The 20,459-nt window shown below is 45.2% G+C and overlaps 2 protein-coding genes and 1 pseudogene across 2 annotated transcripts; all 3 read left to right on the top strand.

Annotated features, from left to right (window-relative positions):
* Nucleotides 1-400: 400 nt before the first annotated feature.
* On the top strand, nt 401-19,671 carry LOC139449506 (fibrinogen C domain-containing protein 1-like). Its single transcript, XM_071230930.1, has 5 exons — nt 401-572; nt 4,057-4,181; nt 5,470-5,566; nt 6,036-6,200; nt 19,430-19,671. The coding sequence occupies exons 1-5, from the start codon at nt 401-403 to the stop codon at nt 19,669-19,671; spliced, it is 801 nt and encodes a 266-aa protein (XP_071087031.1).
* Nucleotides 9,393-13,629, top strand: LOC139449508 (uncharacterized; annotated as a pseudogene).
* On the top strand, nt 12,875-15,812 carry LOC139449507 (uncharacterized). The gene is made up of 2 exons (XM_071230931.1): nt 12,875-12,922; nt 13,537-15,812. Exon 2 carries the CDS (start codon nt 13,542-13,544, stop codon nt 14,079-14,081), a length of 540 nt encoding a protein of 179 aa, XP_071087032.1. The 5' UTR covers nt 12,875-12,922; nt 13,537-13,541; the 3' UTR covers nt 14,082-15,812.
* Nucleotides 19,672-20,459: the final 788 nt, after the last annotated feature.

Below are 20,459 nucleotides of genomic sequence, written 5' to 3'. Positions count from 1 at the left end.
ACATATGTACAACTTGCAAACCACATGAGGAATTCATTACAGGCCTGACAAAAATATTTCACACCTCTCGGGTAAAATACCGTATATATACATGCTCTTGACCAGGAAATAGCATGGTCATTTAGGGAAACAATGCAATCGAAAATACATCCTTACTCAAATTAATTACCAAATGTAAACCGATCGGTTGTGTGTGAAACGGAATTAACTGTTTTGTTTCATTGAAATAATTACAAGTGGCACAAGAGGTAACGGAAAACCACCTAGGACCTAATTGACACGTGCAATATACATATTGTATAGCCATATATATCTATAACTGTATTAGTTTTACGTTGGGCACGCGCAAACACGTTATTCACTGTCAACAAGATCAAATCCTTGCAGTGAGGTCTCAAATATGATTTGGATACTCATTGTTTCCCAGTTCTCTTTGGGATTTCCAGCTAATGCAAATATTGTAAAGAAACATTGTCAGTTGATTGACGAGTACAAGCAGTTTCAGACTACCATGGACACATACTTGGCATCAAGTCATGACATCTGTCAAGGCGAATCTGATAACTACAGTGGTGAGTGTTTCTTTAGGTTTTGGTTTGGTTTGGTTTGTTATTTAACGCCGCACTCAGCAATATTCCAGCTGGTGGTCTGTACATAATCGAGTCTGGACCAGTCAATCCAGTGATTGAGATCATGAGCATCGATCCACGCAATTGGAATGCGATGACAAGCATCCACCAAGTCAGCGAGCCTGATCACCCGCCTCTCACGACAAGCATAGTCGCCTATGTTACTTTACGGTGCCCCTTTAACAGCTTTGTCAACAGCATCAATGGACGTTGTTAGAGCCTAGTCGTTCAGGCGTTCACTCGTCACGCCGAGGGCCAAGGTTCGATTCCCATCGTGGGCAGCATGGTTATGTGAAGCCAATTTTTGATGTCCTCAACCTTGATGTTGCAGGAATATAGCTAAAAGCGTCGTAAATTATATTCGCTCACTCCTCACTCAAAATGCTAATGGCGTTATAGTACTAGTGCTACCTATGTATCTTCTAAAACAACGATACCGGCTGTATGTCCAGCGTAACTCCTGGCCGTGCACATACCACAATTGAGTCATGCTCTTTGGGAATTGTAAAGGGACCTTAAATAATGATTGTTTTCTTAAAATGAAAACAAAATGAAAACCAATCTTTGATCTTCTTTTTAGATATTACCTTCTTTGACGTATTCATAGACCACTATGATTTGATAGCATGAAACAAACCCATTGTATTTCTGTTCATTTAATTCCGGCCCCCAAAAAACATTTCAAATCGATATGGGGGCAGTTAAGCTACCCTTCGTTTAAGACCTGCATAACTTAAGCGTCAGTATCTTTCCGTAGACCACAGGGATAAAGCTGCTTCTTTGTAAACATTTCCTCACTCACTCACTCACTCACTCAACGGCTTCGTTTACGATGGCTAGGATTTGGGTCTAGAGGGAAAACGAGGTTGAAAATTGGTTGAATGTTGATAAAAGAGTTGAAAAACCTTGCTCACTCACTCCTAACTAAATATACTTCTCATACAGATAAGGATCACTGTTAAGGATAACTCCATCTCTTTCATATTACTATAGATAATCGATCTGTCCTGGTGATCTTTATTTATGGGGTAGTAAATCTTAATGACGTTAAAATTGGGCACCACTGGACATGTCCATAATAACGACCTCAGCAATATGACAAGCCTAATTCCCATCATTACCACCAAGGTAAAACATGTCGTTGCACATATAATTTCTCATCATGTAAAGGGCGCATGATGCGTTGTCCCATTGTCGTGTTGTCGGCCTGACAATGCCAAGAAAAAAAGCGAGATTTATTAACCAAAGCGGTACTACGTTTTGACCAATTGTTGCATGCTCGCTTTTTCGCATTGTGACGCTTTGTATAATTCTTATGTTTTTTCCAAAGCTTAAAAATACGACAACGTGACAATTTTAAAGTTTAAATATGACGAGTTGTCGCGTTTTCTTGCCTTTTTAGTGTTAAAATTTATGACAACTCGACAATGCCACATATTCATTATTTCCCCAGTGTTGCAGTTGTCATTCAACTCCAATGATTCGAAATTAATTAAAGTACTAGTGGGAATATTAGTATTTTTCTCAAAACGAAAACAAACCGGTGCTCATTCTTTGAATTGAGAAATTATTGCATATATCTTTCACATAAAAAAGTCTTTTGTATTCCGGTTACCAACAGATTTTGAAATCGAGTCCAGTCGTTTTTCAGAGTTTTGTCCCTTAGTCTTGCCTGAAACGTATGATCGTGAGTTCAAATCCCGGATTCGCACTGATCTTGTTTCTAGGTTTGTCAGCATCATACCAAGGCTTGTTGGCTTCACCGGAGTGTTTAAGCCTAAGACCTACATTACTGCTGGCTTTCCTCCCACACCAAGCTGACACGCCGTAATATTACTTGAAGCGGCGTTTAACTAGATTTGCTAGTTTACATATATGTATGAGGGTTGAGGGCTGCCATACGTCGCACCAAGATCATCTCAGTATATGTTGAGGATTGCCAGACGTCGCACCAAGATCATCTTAGTATATGTTGAGGGTTACCAGACGTCGCACTAAGATCATCTCAGTATGTGTTGAGGGTTGCCAGACGTCGCACCAAGATCATTTCAGTATATGTTGAGGGTTGCCAGACGTCGCACTAAGATCATCTTAGTATGTATTGAGGGTTGCCAGACGTCGCACTAAGATCATCTTATTATGTGTTGTGGGTTGCCAGACGTCGCACCAAGATCATCTTAGTATGTGTTGAGGGTTGCCAGACGTCGCACCAAGATCATCCCAGTATGTCTTGAGGGTTGCCAGACGTTGCACCAAGATCATCTTAGTATGTGTTGAGGGTTGCCAGACGTCGCACTAAGATCATCTTAGTATGTATTGAGGGTTGCCAGACGTCGCACCAAGATAATCTTAGTATATGTTGAGGGTTGCCAGACGTCGCACTAAGATCATCTCAGTATATGTTGAGGGTTGCCAGACGTCGCACCAAGATCATCTCAGTATATGTTGAGGATTGCCAGACGTCGCACCAAGATCATTTCAGTATATGTTGAGGATTGCCAGACGTCGCACCAAGATCATCTCAGTATATGTTGAGGATTGCCAGACGTCGCACCAAGATCATCTCAGTATATGTTGTGGATTGCCAGACGTCGCACCAAGATCATCTCAGTATATGTTGAGGGTTGCCAGACGTCGCACTAAGATCATTTCAGTATATGTTGAGGGTTGCCAGACGTCGCACTAAGATCATCTCAGTATATGTTGAGGGCTGCCAGACGTCGCACTAAGATCATCTCAGTATATGTTGAGGATTGCCAGACGTCGCACTAAGATCATCTCAGTATATGTTGAGGGTTGCCAGACGTCGCACCAAGATCATCTCAGTACATGTTGAGGATTGCCAGACGTCGCACCAAGATCATCTCAGTATATGTTGAGGGTTGCCAGACGTCGCACTAAGATCATCTCAGTATATGTTGAGGATTGCCAGACGTCGCACCAAGATCATCTCAGTATATGTTGAGGGTTGCCAGACGTCGCACCAAGATCATCTCAGTATATGTTGAGGATTGCCAGACGTCGCACCAAGATCATCTCAGTATATGTTGAGGATTGCCAGACGTCGCACCAAGATCATCTCAGTATATGTTGAGGATTGCCAGACGTCGCACCAAGATCATCTCAGTATATGTTGTGGATTGCCAGACGTCGCACTAAGATCATCGATGTATCGACAGCCTGGGTACGGCTACTGCAGTGTAAATTTATCCCCATTCACTCATTCAGCACGTTCCTTTGGGAAATGCATTTGCAGTACACCTGTTATAGAAAGGATCCAGAAATAATGATAGAAATTTCACTTGTTATCATTGAATACTGGGGTCCACACATATATGTGTGCTAGCATCAGAAGTCTGAAATTACTTTTTGAAACTAGGTCTTAATTTGTACGTTTCATATGTTGAACACAGGCATTTATTTTTAGATTGTGCAAGTATTTTGAAGGAGTATCCCTATGCTGAAGATGGTGTGTACAGGCTACAACCGTCAGACGAACAAGGCTCGTTCAAAGCGTACTGTGACATGACTCAACATGACGGCGGCTGGCTGGTGAGTGCACTCACTCTGGGGCAACAACCTCATTATTTGGACATCGGCAGAAACACCTGCAAACAGAGAGATGTTATTACATATGTTGGTCACGTGAACAAAGTTGTTTTACCCTTCCCGAAAATAATGAATGTATAAATACAATTTTAGGCCGCAATTTGTCAGTTCTGTCTTTGCGGCCTGAACAATATCGAATCCTATTCTGATTCATAAAGTAGGAGGAAAAGTCTGAAACGTAATGTAATCTTATTAATATCATTTGCAGGTCAACAATATATCAAGACAAGTCTGTGATATTTAGTATTATAGCTAAAATGGATAGAATTATCATTAAACCGCCCGCATGTTATCGGAAATGAGCGGGCCTCTGTAACTTGAAAATGCCCTCATATTGCGTTGTTAGGTGGCGTCATACGACGGGGATAGGTGACGTCACGTTCAATAGTTACGTCATCTGGTTTGTTCTCTGACGTGTCCACATTTTTAAAAGTGGGTCAGTGACATTCATGTTGATTGCAGTAAATGTTTCCAACCGATATTGTTGTTTCTTCTTATCTGATAACAAATTCAATTCATTTTAGCTATGATAACGATAACGCTATTTTTCAGTGCATTATCATTTGCAGAAGCCCTCGGTCTTTTCAACCGCGCTCCTTCGTCGGGCAGTTACTGGAATACCTCGGGCTTCTGCAAATGACAATGCCCTGAAAAATAGCGTTACCCCTATAATACTATGTTTTGGGTAACGTTTGACATGGATGTTTCGCACTTTACCTATTTACTAAATAATAAGTAGTTCCAGTGTTGCAATATTGAGACAAGGAAACGTGGTGTGTTAGGTAGTTCAAAGACAATTATGGCAATATTTCAGGACGTGCAACCAGTATTGAGGCCGATAACACCAGTGGACGATTGTTTCAGCCTCGAATTACATACAAACCGCATCTCTTAAATCTTAAAATGTTTACTCTATATACATTTTCTGCTTCCTTTTGCAACGTCCTCGTTTCATCTGGGGCGCGTCTTACGACTAGCCCTCGTGCAAAGGGACATGAAGTGTGTGGATCGTAATATTAAACAACAATACCTAGTTTTAGTGTTTTGAATCGTTGGAATTCCTTGTTTCAGCTTACTCAGCGGAGAGTGGATGAGTTTGTGGATTTCTGATGACCAAGAAGTTTCGTTTATGTTAAATTGTGTGTGTATGCACTGTGGATTATGTTGACCTAATACTCAGGTAAATATTTTGTTTTTATGTTTTGAGTCAATAAATCATTTTGTGTTACAGGTGATACAGCGGAGAGTGGATGGTTTGGTGGATTTCTACAGGACTTGGTTTGAGTACATGGACGGCTTTGGCAATCTCACTGGGGAGTTCTGGCTGGGTAAGAATGTGTACAATGTCATAAATATACAATACATTAAACATTATTTGACTTGTTAAGTCATGGAAGCACACGAATCCTCCATTGGAGCTGAATCAATGGGCGCAAAGTTGTATCTGTAGAACGTCCTTACTTTCTCAATAAACAAAAGAACACACTATAGGCATTTTAGTCAAAGAGTCTTGAATGTTTTCTTGAAAATCACTAAAAATTATATGCGATATCGTTGCTCATTACGTGCATTCAAGAAGTTCGAGTCCCTAATGTTAATTCACTAAAGGTATTGACACTGACACTTACTTAGACCTTTAATTGAAACAGATGAAGAAGCGTGGTATTTGTTTATACTAGTACAAACATACCATCATAATAAATTACAAATTGTATTATCGCTGTTGTCCATATCGTTATTTTATTTATATATTTAATGCCTAATTCGACCTAGGGAAAGTACTGTATTTTATTGCAGGTAACGAGAAGATACACCGCTTAACCCGCCAGACATCATACGAATTACGAGTTGACGTAACTTATATGGACGGGGAGACTGCATATGGTCATTACAAGAACTTCCGACTTGCCAACATGTCGGACTTCTATAGGCTTGCCGTCAGCGGATTCTCGGGGGATGCAGGTAAATATGTGTTTTCTTTGGTTATCACTTTTGAACTGAACTTATTCTACATAGACAAGAGTGACATGACTGTGCGAGGACTTACCAAGCAGTGAACTTCACGTGGCTGTTTATGGCGGACAGCCACCTGACATCCTCGCATACATATATCGATAAACTGACGTCCAAAAGAAACTTTACCAACTGAAAATATACATTTCAGACAAAGTATAAAAAAAAATTCGATGAAGTCTATCTAAAACACATAGCCTAAATACAACAATAGTGTATGCAGAAAATGTTAATCGTCTGTTACATGTTTGCGAGATAACAAGCGAAAAAGTGAAAAACACGTGCACCACGGACAACTGCAAATGCACGTGCGGGTAAAGGTATAAAACGATTGCAACGGCAAGTCAGACATCCACAGTGATAAAAAACACAAAAGAAATGCCACGACTCACAGTCGAACAACGTGAACGAGCCTTGGGTATGGTACAGATAGGAGCCACCCACGCCCATATTGCACGAACCTTCGGTTGCTCCCGTGTTGCCGTTACCAACTTGATGCAACGTTACAGACAGACAGGGCGGACCGCTGACAGGCCAAGAACAGGCAGACCCAGGGTGACCACGCCCCATGATGACCGGTACATGCGTACCTTGCACCTCCGAAATCGCTTCCTGGCAGTGACGTCATCGGCGACAATTGCCTTAGGTCACAGGGTTAGTCGACAGACAGTGGCCAGGAGACTCAGGGCTTATGGAATCAGGGCTTTTAGACCATACAGAGGACAGCTATTGACAGCGCAACATCGTCGTCTGCGATTGAGATGGGCCCGGACTGTACGACGTTGGCAACGAAAAGACTGGCAGAGGGTTGTCTTCACTGACGAAAGTCGATTCTGTATGTTTAGGGCTGATGGACAACGTTTTACCGCCGAAGGGGTGAGCGAACGGCGGCGTGTTGCGTGCGATATGGTCGAGGGAGTGTCATGATGTGGGGAGGGATCAGTGCGCAGGAGAGGACACCGCTGGTCATCGTTGACGGAAATTGACAGCTCAGCGGTACATGGATAACATTCTTCGTGTAGTTGTCCTACCATTTCCCCAACAGCAGCCTTGTTGTGTCATTTATCAGCATGGCAACGCTAGAGCCCATACAGCCAGAATTGTCACTAACTTCCTCGCAGCCAACAACGTCAACGTTCTGCCGTGGCCTGCACGCTCACCCGACATGTCCCTCATAGAGCACCTCTGGGACTTGATGGATCGTCGTGTTCGACAACGACCACACTCTCAAGCCAACCGGCAAGAACTGATCTTGGCCCTCCAAGACGAATGGTGTCAAATCCCACGTGACCTCATCAGACGACTGACTTTTTCTGTGCGTCAAAGAGTTTTTGCGTGTATTGAGGCATTTGGTGGTCACACACGCTACTAATGACTTATTGAACGTGAGCGATTGTTTATGTACTCAGCCTATTGTGCATGATTCTGAAAGCTTCAGTTTTGTACCACACCCAACGTTGGGGAGCTCTGATGTCAATCTCGGTCGCGGTATGATTGTCATTTTCAGTGTTGATTATGTTGATATATTGATCTTCTCAATACACTTTTCTTCATGCATGTATGTTTTGCTGTTTTTGAGCAAGAGTGATTTCAAAATCTGGTAAAGTTTCTTTTGGACGTCAGTTTATATGGAAGAGAATATACTGAAATCTGAAGTCTACACTGGATTACAAACTCCCACGAACAATATATTCTACAATATACCTTCACTCCACATCATCACATAAACGTAAGGTGCGACGATCAACCTTCACTCCACATCATCACATACAGAAGGTGCGACGATCTACCTTCACTCCAGATCACTAATATACAGACTATGAACCACAATCTGCCTTCACTCCGCATCATCTAATAAACAGAAGATGTTTCAATGTACCTTCACTTCACATCACTAATATACAGAAGGTTTCCTACAACATACCCTCATTCCACATCACCACATATACAGATGTCCCACAATGTTATTTCACTCCACATCACCACATATACAGATGTGCCACAATGAACCTTCACTCCACATCACCACATATACAGATATGCCACAATGAACCTTCACTCAACATCACTACATATACAGATGTGCCACAATGTTCCTTCACTCCACATCACCACATATACAGATGTGCCACAATGTACCTTCACTCCACATCACCACATATACAGATATGCCACAATGTACCTTCACTCCACATCACCACATATACAGATATGCCACAATGTACCTTCACTCCACATCACCACATATACAGATGTGCCACAATGTACCTTCACTCCACATCACCACATATACAGATGTGCCACAATGTACCTTCACTCCACATCACCACATATACAGATATGCCACAATGTTCCTTCACTCCACATCACCACATATACAGATGTCCCACAATGTTATTTCACTCCACATCACCACATATACAGATATGCCACAATGAACCTTCACTCAACATCACAAGATATACAGATGTGCCACAATGTTCCTTCACTCCACATCACCACATATACAGATATGCCACAATGTACCTTCACTCCACATCACCACATATACAGATATGCCACAATGTACCTTCACTCCACATCACCACATATACAGATATGCCACAATGTACCTTCACTCCACATCACCACATATACAGATGTGCCACAATGTACCTTCACTCCACATCACCACATATACAGATGTGCCACAATGTACCTTCACTCCACATCACCACATATACAGATATGCCACAATGTTCCTTCACTCCACATCACCACATATACAGATGTCCCACAATGTTATTTCACTCCACATCACCACATATACAGATATGCCACAATGTACCTTCACTCCACATCACCACATATACAGATGTGCTACAATGTACCTTCACGCCACATCACCACATATACAGATGTGTCACAATGTACCTTCACTCCACATCACCACATATACAGATGTGCTACAATGTACCTTCACGCCACATCACCACATATACAGATGTGCCACAATGTACCTTCACTCCACATCACCACATATACAGATGTGCCACAATGTACCTTCACTCCACATCACCACATATACAGATATGCCACAATGTACCTTCACTCCACATCACCACATATTTACATTTAGTACTAACTACTAAATGACTTTATCGCGCGTATCCAAACCATGGGCTAATTACGTCTGTAACCCAATCACCCCTCGTAACTCAATCACCCCGGGCCACCACTCGGCACCGTGCCCGGGGAATAATCCCGCGCAAGCATCATCCCGCCCTTTGTTAGTCCGTCATTCGCGAGCAGCCCTTCCCCAAGTACACACGTGTGTCACTGTATCTAATCGCTTTCCCATTTTACGTTTCCTTTGTACCCAGTCGCGAACGTTTCGCCGATTACGCTTTGAATACCATCTATTCCAACACTCGCCGTATCGCATTTACACAATCGCGACCGTTTCGCCGATTACGCTTTGAATACCATCTATTTCAGCACTCGCCGTATCGCATTTATTCCGCTCTACTCCCGAACTTCACCCTCGGGACAATTTACGCTTGTGGAATACCAACTCACCACCCCGACTTTTCGTGATGCCTCCCAAGAGAAGAGCAACCGTCAACCACAAGCTTGTGAGGGGAGCCAAGCAGGCCAGGACAACCAGAAGACAAACCCCGGGAGTACACATTGTACAGGAGACAACAGCTGATGGTGAGTCTGCCAATTACGGAAATATCGAAGGTGGCAACAGAATTAACGTACAATCGGCGCAGCTTGTAAATGCCGCGCAGGTTGCCAACTCGGCTACCCAGGTAAACGAGCAACTGGGAAAAATACTCCAGTTGCTGGAACATTCAGCGCCCGGCCCGGTTAGCGCAAACCAACAGGTAAGGCTTGGTTTTAGTTCTCCCGCCATTTCGCCCAACATAGGGAGAATCCCCGATGCGCACAACGAGGCCGACGGTGACGCGGCCCCAGCCAATCACATCGCTGGATACGGGGATTCCCTTTCCTTCCGTGCGGACGGAATAGACGCGCACGTCAAACAACAGGTGAGGGAAAAAATCTGGCGTGGCGAGTATGTCGACCTCGGCACAATACTACCAAACACCGAGGGAAGTCACGAGGACGGTACGATTACCATGGCGTATGACTCCTCAGGTAAGGTAATTTTTAAACCAATAAAACAGCAAGCAAAGCGCCTGTCCCTGGCAAGCTGGACTTCAGCTTTCCACATTTTCATGTGTACTTACGTTAGTAGGCACTCCGAGGTCCGCACAACCCAGGGGTTGCTGTCCTACATGGAAACCATAAGAACGGCGGCACTTCGATTCGGGGGGGATGCCTGGTCAACCTACGACCAACAATTCCGACACAGAATGTCAAGGGACCCCTCACGACGCTGGGACAACATCGACGGGGAGTTGTGGCTGAAGTACATGGTAACACAGCCGGTACTACAACCAGAATCAGGCGGACGGGGCGCAATGACACGCGTACAGGGGGACATCGCCAGTCAGGTATGCTGGGATTTCAATAAATTTGGCTGTAGCAGGGTCAACTGTAAGTACACTCACAAATGCGGTAAGTGTGGCAAACATTCCCATAGCTCTAGGACCTGCTTTCGAGGGAATGGGGTCCAACCGACCCCATACAAGCCCAATCAGCCCTTTCCTAACAGAAAACCAGCCGGCAAGGCAGGTAAATTCAATGGCCCCTTCCCCCGTGGATCTCAATGAAATGGCACCCTGGTTACGCCAATATGCTAGGGTCAATTACAGAGATGCAAATTATTTATGGGTAGGTTTTAGCTTTGGCTTTAAGCTCGAGTTCCAGGGAAGCCGCACGGGTCGCCTGGCACGAAACTTACGATCAGCCACACACCAAGATACGGCAGGCTACGTGAAACAAAAACTACAAAAGGAAGTCGACCTTGGCAGGATGGCGGGCCCCTTCAAGGACACCCCCCTAGACAACCTCCAAGTATCCCCAATAGGCCTGGTGCCCAAGAAGCAGCCAGGATATGGTCAGCACCTGGGTAAGCATGCGGAGGAATTCCGTCTAATTCACCATCTATCCTATCCCAGGGGTAAATCTATAAATGACTTCATAGACACAGAGGCCTGCTCCGTTGTGTACGCCAGATTTGATGAAGCTACCCAGATGGTGCAACAACTGGGAAAGGGAGCATTACTAGCAAAATTCGACATTCAGTCGGCCTTTAGAATTATACCAGTCCACCCATCCGATTTCGAGCTGCTAGGCATCAGATTCGAAGGTGAGTTCTATTTCGATAAATGCTTACCATTTGGCTGCTCCATATCTTGCGCCATATTTGAAACGTTTAGTACCTTCTTGCAATGGTGCATGCAATCGCATCTTCCAACGTGTCCGGTCATGCATTACCTGGATGACTTCCTAACGGGGGGCACAGCAGGCACCAGCCACTGCTCAGACAACCTCAACGGATGCGTGAATACACTTGATCAGCTTGGGGTTCCTATTGCGCACGACAAGACGGTGGGCCCCACAACCAAACTGACATTCCTAGGGCTGGAAATCGACACCATTGCAATGCAGATCAGAATCCCAGAGCCCAAGATCAAGGAGGCAACAAGGGAAATCCAAGACATCCTGTCAACAGGTAACATCAAGGTCACAAAAAGGGCCCTTCAGTCCCTCATAGGCAAGCTTAACTTTATGTGCAGGGCTATACCAATGGCAAGGGCATTCAGCCGCAGGCTAATCGATCTGCTTAGCAAAGGTAAGCAACCATTTCACCACATTAGGATTACCAGCTGGGTCAAGGAAGACCTACAAATGTGGTTAACATTTCTTACGAGTTATAACGGCATTTCAGTGTTTCAGGACCAACTATGGGTGGACAGCGATTTCCTCCAGCTGTTTTCAGACGCAGCGGGTGGCGCCGGCTTTGGGGCCTACATGCAGGGCAAATGGTTTAACGGCGCATGGCCACCCCGGTGGGTGACGGATGGAACTACACGGGACTTGACGCTCCTGGAGCTGTTCCCCATCACACTGGCCATCCAAATCTGGGGCAAGCAACTCGCAAACAAAAAGGTCCTCTTTTACTGCGACAACCAAGCCGTCGTAACAATAATCAACAAGCAGTCAACCAAGGCCCCCAGAGTGATGAGCCTACTCCGTCGCCTAATCCTGCAGTGTCTCCGATATAATATTATGTTTAAGGCAAAGTATGTATGTTCCACTGCTAACACTATTGCCGATGCTCTCTCGAGGTTTCAGCTCAAACGCTTCCGAGAGGCAGCACCAGCCGCGGACCAGAACCCCACACCTATCCCGTGCAACATATGGCTGATCTGAGGCAGGAAGCCGGCAGACTCCTACAACAATCTCTGTCTACTAATACATGGGCCACTTACCAAACAGGCATCAATGCCTTGCACCAGTTCCGGTCCGCACACCAGCTACAAGAGGTGTGGCCAGTCCCGCTGGATCAGGTCGTAAACTTTATTGCTTATCTGTCAGTCACTCACCACTCCCCTAACACAGTCAAGACTTACATTGCAGCGCTGTCTTCACACCACAAATTCCACGGGCTCACCGACTGTACAAACCATTTCCTGATAGGCAAGATTGTAACCGGCTTACACAAATCAGCGGGCCGACCAGACACCAGAAAACCGATCACTGCAGATCTGCTGCAGGTAGTAACCAACAATCTGCCTCACGTATGCTCATCAGCATATGAAGCCAGGCTGTTCAAGGCAGTCTACTGCACAGCCTTCTTCGGTTTCTTTAGGGTTAGCGAACTCGTCCAAACTGGACCCTCAAAAACAGGTTGCGCCATCCAGAATTTAAGCTTCTCGGGCAACCCCCAGCACCTTTCAATCCATTTACCACACTCAAAGTCTGATCAGTACAGGATGGGGACAACAGTTACAATGTCACCTATACCAGGTAATCCGCTATGTCCGGTAGTCGCCATCAAGCACTACCTGGAGGCGCGCCCCTCCGGCCCACAACATGCATTCGTCCACTTTGACCATTCCCCCGTTACAAGGTACCAATTCCAGGCACTCCTAAAAAAGGCCTTAGCACACAGCAACATAAACACGGCCTGCTATTCTTCGCACTCCTTCCGCATTGGGGCAGCCACATCAGCAGCCATGAACGGGGTGCCTGAACACCTCATACAACAATACGGCAGGTGGAAATCGGATTGCTACAATGCTTACATACGCCTACCAACAAATTCAATGTTGCACAATTAAATCAAATAGTCTTTCATGGTACTTACTACACTTCTTATTGTTTACAGTTTGGATGGTGGGATCCAGCTACATGGCCAGGGCACGGCAGTACTTGCTCCTGAAGGGCACCAGCCCGAACCAACCGAGGATGCTATGGCTGGCACGAGGGGGGATGAGGTGGAAGGAGCTGGACACCATTCTGGATGCACAGGTCAAGGCGACACGGCGCAGCCCCAGAGCCCTCATCATTCACCTGGGCTCCAACGACCTGTGCTCGGTCAAAGGCAGCCAACTCTACCTTGACATGGTGGCACCAATCCTTCGGATACAACTCCAGCTTCCTGACACCAAGATCATCGTATCCTCAATGCTGCCCAGGCGCTACTGGCACGATGCCAGGGATCCACGAAAGATCGAGGGGATGCGGAAGAATATCAACCGCCGACTGACCAACCGAGTCAAAGAGCTCGGCGGTACAACAGTGCCACATCCCCAGATCCTGGCATCTGACAAGACATGGTACGCCTGGGAGGGCGTCCACCTCAGTGACAAAGGACTGTGTGTGTTTACGGACAATTTATTGCATGCCCTGGCGCTCGTTTTGCGCCAGTAAGGATATTATCTCCACAGGTTAGTGTTTCCTTTCAGTGCATAAGCAAGCCGGGCAACAATGCTATCTCCGCGTATCGCGTGGCCGTGGGTGTGGGGTAGCACTCTGGTGCTTTGTGGCGGGGTTCTTGTGGGCTACACTGCTAGTAACAAATTAACTTGCTTCCAAATTAATACTCGTGCTTAAGGCTACCTGCTTTTCAGCGGGAACCTTTCCGGGGTTACCTGCTTCTCAGTGGGAACCTTGTCTTTCCCGACTTTTCAGCCGGGGAATCGTAGAATAACATACGTTGGGGCAAACAGTTGCCACGTATATGGGCCCGGCGGCGGAAGTCGTCTTGTCAAGCGGTAGCTGACAGTTGGGTCCGCGGCGGGAGCCGCACAATGGTTTTGCTAATGGGGCCGGGCAGTGTGATCTGCTTTGGCCGGCTACCTGGGGCCGGGCAGCGGCAGTCTGACTTAGGCCAGCAGCGTGGAGCTGCTTTTGGCAACGTGGGAGTTGCCAAGCAATGGTAGCGTTTAAATATGCTACCGTGGGGGCCGGACAGCGGTAGCAGTCTCAGGCCAGCAGCGCTAGCTGCAATCGCCGTCGGCCACGCGCGTGGCCATGGCAACGGTAGCATTTTTGGTATATACAATTAGCAGCTAAGTAGCCCACTAGTACCTGCACACCCTTGGCCATTTAACCCAATCTCATCTTCTGTTTTATTACAGGCACGGGCACCAACGGCTCGGTGGCCCGTGCCTCTCCTTGGCATATCGCGGGATAATTACATTTAGTACTAACTACTAAATGACTTTATCGCGCGTATCCAAACCATGGGCTAATTACGTCTGTAACCCAATCACCCCTCGTAACTCAATCACCCCGGGCCACCACTCGGCACCGTGCCCGGGGAATAATCCCGCGCAAGCATCATCCCGCCCTTTGTTAGTCCGTCATTCGCGAGCAGCCCTTCCCCAAGTACACACGTGTGTCACTGTATCTAATCGCTTTCCCACCCACCCACCCAGCTTGCCACTCCTTTTTCTTTCCTTTTCAGCCTGACGTGTCCTCTTCACCTGGAATGCTAATCACTTCTTTTCTTCAGCGTTTATTCTATTACAGGTACCAGCAGAGCGGATTGTATATATGTAAATAAACCTGTACATATGTAAAATAGGTTTTCAGAGCGCTTGTATATATGTACATACTTCTAAACGATTCTGATATATGTAATTAAACATGACTTCTTAATAGCTGTATATCTGTACATATGCAATACCTGTCTCAACAATAAACTATGTCGAGGTGTGCGGGGTTTCTTGTGGGCTACACTGCTAGTAACAAATTAACTTGCTTCCAAATTAATACTCGTGCTTAAGGCTACCTGCTTTTCAGCGGGAACCTTTCCGGGGTTACCTGCTTCTCAGTGGGAACCTTGTCTTTCCCGACTTTTCAGCCGGGGAATCGTAGAATAACATACGTTGGGGCAAACAGTTGCCACGTATATGGGCCCGGCGGCGGAAGTCGTCTTGTCAAGCGGTAGCTGACAGTTGGGTCCGCGGCGGGAGCCGCACAATGGTTTTGCTAATGGGGCCGGGCAGTGTGATCTGCTTTGGCCGGCTACCTGGGGCCGGGCAGCGGCAGTCTGACTTAGGCCAGCAGCGTGGAGCTGCTTTTGGCAACGTGGGAGTTGCCAAGCAATGGTAGCGTTTAAATATGCTACCGTGGGGGCCGGACAGCGGTAGCAGTCTCAGGCCAGCAGCGCTAGCTGCAATCGCCGTCGGCCACGCGCGTGGCCATGGCAACGGTAGCATTTTTGGTATATACAATTAGCAGCTAAGTAGCCCACTAGTACCTGCACACCCTTGGCCATTTAACCCAATCTCATCTTCTGTTTTATTACAGGCACGGGCACCAACGGCTCGGTGGCCCGTGCCTCTCCTTGGCATATCGCGGGATAAACAGATGTGCCACAATGAACCTTCACTCCACATCACCACATATGCAGATGTGCTACAATGTACCTTCACTCCACATCACCAGATATACAGATGTGCCACAATGTACCTTCACTCCACATCACCACATATACAGATGTGCTACAATGTACCTTCACGCCACATCACCACATATACAGATGTGCCACAATGTACCTTCACTCCACATCACCACATATACAGATGTCCCACAATGTACCTTCACTCCACATCACCACATATACAGATATGCCACAATGTACCTTCACTCCACATCACCACATACACAGATGTTCCACAATGTACCTTGATTCCACATGACCACATATACAGATGTGTCACAGTGAACCTTCACTCCACATCACCACATATACAGATGTTCCACAATGTACCTTCACTCCACATCACCACATATACAGATATGGCACAATGTACCTTCACTCCACATCACCACATACGCAGATGTTCCACAATGTACCTTCACTCCACATCACCACATATACAGATATGCCACAATGTACCTTGACTCCACATCACCACATATACAGATATGCCACAATGTACCTTCACTCCACATCACCACATATACAGATGTGCCACAATGTACCTTCACTCCACATCACCACATATACAGATGTGCCACAATGTACCTTCACTCCACATCATCACATATACAGATATGGCACAATGTACCTTCACTCCACATCACCACGCATACAGATATGCCACAATGTACCTTCACTCCACATCACCACATATACAGATGTGCCACAATGTACCTTCACTCCACATCACCACATATACAGATGTGCCACAATGAACCTTCACTCCACATCACCACATACACAGATGTTCCACAATGTACCTTGATTCCACATCACCACATATACAGATGTGCTACAATGTACCTTCACTCCACATCACCACATATACAGATATGCCACAATGTACCTTCACTCCACATCACCACATATACAGATGTGCCACAATGTACCTTCACTCCACATCACCACCTATACAGATGTGCTACAATGTACCTTCACTCCACATCACCGCATATACAGATGTGCCACAATGTACCTTCACTTCACATCACCACATATACAGATGTGCCACAATGTACCTTCACTCCACATCACTACATATACAGATATGCCACAATGTACCTTCACTCCACATCACCACATATACAGATGTGCCACAATGTACCTTCACTCCACATCAACACATATGCAGATATGCCACAATGTACTTTCACTCCACATCACCACATATACAGATATGCCACAATGTACCTTCACTCCACATCACCACATATAGAGATATGCCACAATGTACCTTCACTCCACATCACCACATATACAGATATGCCACAATGTTCCTTCACTCCACATCACCACATATACAGATGTGCCACAATGTACTTTCACTCCATATCACCACATATACAGATATGCCACAATGTTCCTTCACTCAACATCACCACATATGCAGATATGCCACAATGTACCTTCACTCCACATCACCACATATGCAGATGTGCCAGAAGGTACCTTCACTCCACATCACCACATACACAGATGTTCCACAATGTACCTTGATTCCACATCACCACATATACAGATGTGCTACAATGTACCTTCACTCCACATCACTACATATACAGATGTGCTACAATGTACCTTCACTCCACATCACCACATATACAGATGTGCTACAATGTACCTTCACTCCACATCACCACATAAACTATTGTAAGGTGAATGATGGAATTATTGAGAAGGCAATGCTGAAAAAGTCTCATTCTATACTCAATAACAAAGTAAACAAGTAAAGTTTGGATTTCAATATTGTAGTGCATATATGGAATCAAGTCACAAAAACGCAACTGCTACAGAAAAGCATGCATCCCATGCAAAAGTTGACTTTTATGCAAGCCCCATGCATTTCACTACCAAGGGTATAAAAACATGTGAGTTAACGGGATTCCATATGCATTGTTTAGCATCGTGCTGACAACAACCACTCAGAAAAACAACAAAATTACGCAATTATTCAATATTACGAAATGCCACGCCTGTCCGAAAATGAGCGTCTGCGAGCCATTGATATGCTTGAAGCAGGATCGAGTCAACGTGATGTTGCAAGACAATTTAACGTCCACAGAAACACCATTTGGTGTTTATGGCAACGTTGGCAACAGACGAATGCAGTCGGAGACCATCCTCGGAGTGGCAGGCCACGCGTAACCAATAATCGACAAGACAACTGGATTCGAACAACACACCTACGAACTCGATTCCAGCCAGCGACAGTGACTGCAAGAAGCATCCCTGGCCTTCGACGACTATCTTCACAAACCGTACGTCATCGCCTCAGATGTGCAGGGATTGTCGCCAGAAGACCGACCAGACGCCCCATTTTTACAGGAAACTACCGTCAGGCACGTCTACAGTGGTGCAGACAGCATCTACGCTGGACAGCCATGCAGTGGGGACAAGTTCTATTCACTGTCTCGTTTTCACCTCAGCCACAGCGATGGACGGATTCGAGTGTACCGACGTCAAGGTGAACGTTACGTCAATCATTGTGTCATGGAAGAAGATCGTTTCGGGGGCGGCAGCGTTATGGTATGGGGCTGGATTACAGCAAGACAGAGGACCCGTTTGATAGTAGTAGAGGGAAATCTTAATGGACAGCGCTACCGCGACGAGATCATCGGCCCTGTTGTTCTACCGTTTTTGCGTCGTTATGGCCCAGGCATTACCTTTCAACATGACAACGCCCGGCCTCATATTGTTCGACTTGTTCAGGATTCTCTTCAACAAAACAACGTGAATGTCACCCCTTGGCCGGCTCGCTCGCCTCATTTCTCACCAATCGAGCACATGTGGGATGAGATGGATCGGCGCCTTCGACGTCAACCACGTGTTCCACATACACTCCAGGAAATTCGAAATAGCTCCAGCAGATATGGACAGATATCCCACAGGACTTTGTGCGACGCCTTGTCCATTCCATGAGACGAAGATGTGTTGCCTGCATCGCAACCAGAGGTGGACACACACACTATTAATATGTAAATTGACATTTTGGCATGTTCATGGTTTTTATGAAATCACGCATTTTCTTAAGTCAGTATGGCAAAAAAAACCATTTGAACACTTTCAGGAGTCTTTTATCTGTTGCAAACCGAAATTGTTTCAGATTTGGTAAAAAACATTACTTTGCATCAAATCTTATTCAATGTCACAGGAACTTTTGTTGTTCAGTATATATGACCATTGCATAAAGTTGATTTACTGTACAAAAATCAATATGAAACATGTCATAATTGCTGATATGTTTATATAAACGGTTAAGACTCTGTTTATTACAATTCAACTTTAGGTGACTATCTGGCTGGACATAATGGAATGCGCTTCACCGCTAAGAATCTGGATTTGGACACGCAGAAGTCCGTGAACTGTGCTGTAAGGTATAATGGAGCATGGTGGTACAAATCATGTCACAGCTCCAACCTCAACGGCATCTACAATGAAACTACTACGAGAGGAATTAGGTGGGGCGACAAGTCCTGTCTTCATACAAGTATGAAAATTCGCTCGCTTCACAGAAACAACGAAGAATAGCGTCACGCCGAGAGGCTCAATACTGTCTTGTTATCATTGTTCTTAGGGGCTTATGTAGGAATATGACGTTAAAACATCATCTGCTGTCCATTTAATTGTAGGTCTAAATAAGTGCAATATGTGAAATAATTGTCATGTTTAAATGCTAGATCAACATACATTTTTGCAGTTAAGTGAAGCGAGAACAACTTGGTTTCAGTTGCTTGACCCAGAGACCATATACCGGGTTTATATGCCTCAAAGTCAGATTGACCAATCAAGGAGCAGAACTTCTGAAACCATATAATCCCGTATACCGTCAGTAAAAATCCAAGTTGGTTGTTACTGAGCTAATATGAGACTAGACCCTCAGTATCAACCATTTTGGATTTTACAACACCCACCTCACATATTTCCCTTGAAAATTTGGTGCAGAAATTCGTTATTCGGCACTGTTTCGTGTTTTAATATCATTAATTGTGATGTACAAAAACATCAGTGTTTAAAGAAATTACGTTAAACTTTTTACAGTTTTTAACTGATATTATGCTTCCCTGCTTTACCCAAAAATGTTATTACTGTTAATTTATCTGGGCCTAGTCCCCATTTAAAGGGAAAGTAAAGAAAAAAAATTATTTAATTTTCAAAGATACATTTAGTCAATTTCATAGAGAGTAAAATTCATAATATTCGTAGAAAGTATTTTAATGCCCAAATGAAGGTGCTGAAATCACACGCTCCAAAACAAACCTACTTGGGGGCGTGGCTTAAAGCTACCGGCGCTGCAGTACCAACTATTTTCATTTGCT

Source organism: Haliotis cracherodii, unplaced genomic scaffold (assembly GCF_022045235.1).
Source record: "Haliotis cracherodii isolate W230 unplaced genomic scaffold, xgHalCrac1.p SCAF_8, whole genome shotgun sequence".
Classification (NCBI taxonomy): Eukaryota; Metazoa; Mollusca; class Gastropoda; order Lepetellida; family Haliotidae; genus Haliotis; species Haliotis cracherodii.
The sequence above is the reverse complement of the archived record's forward strand: the minus strand, read 5'-3'. Positions and strand labels throughout refer to the sequence as shown.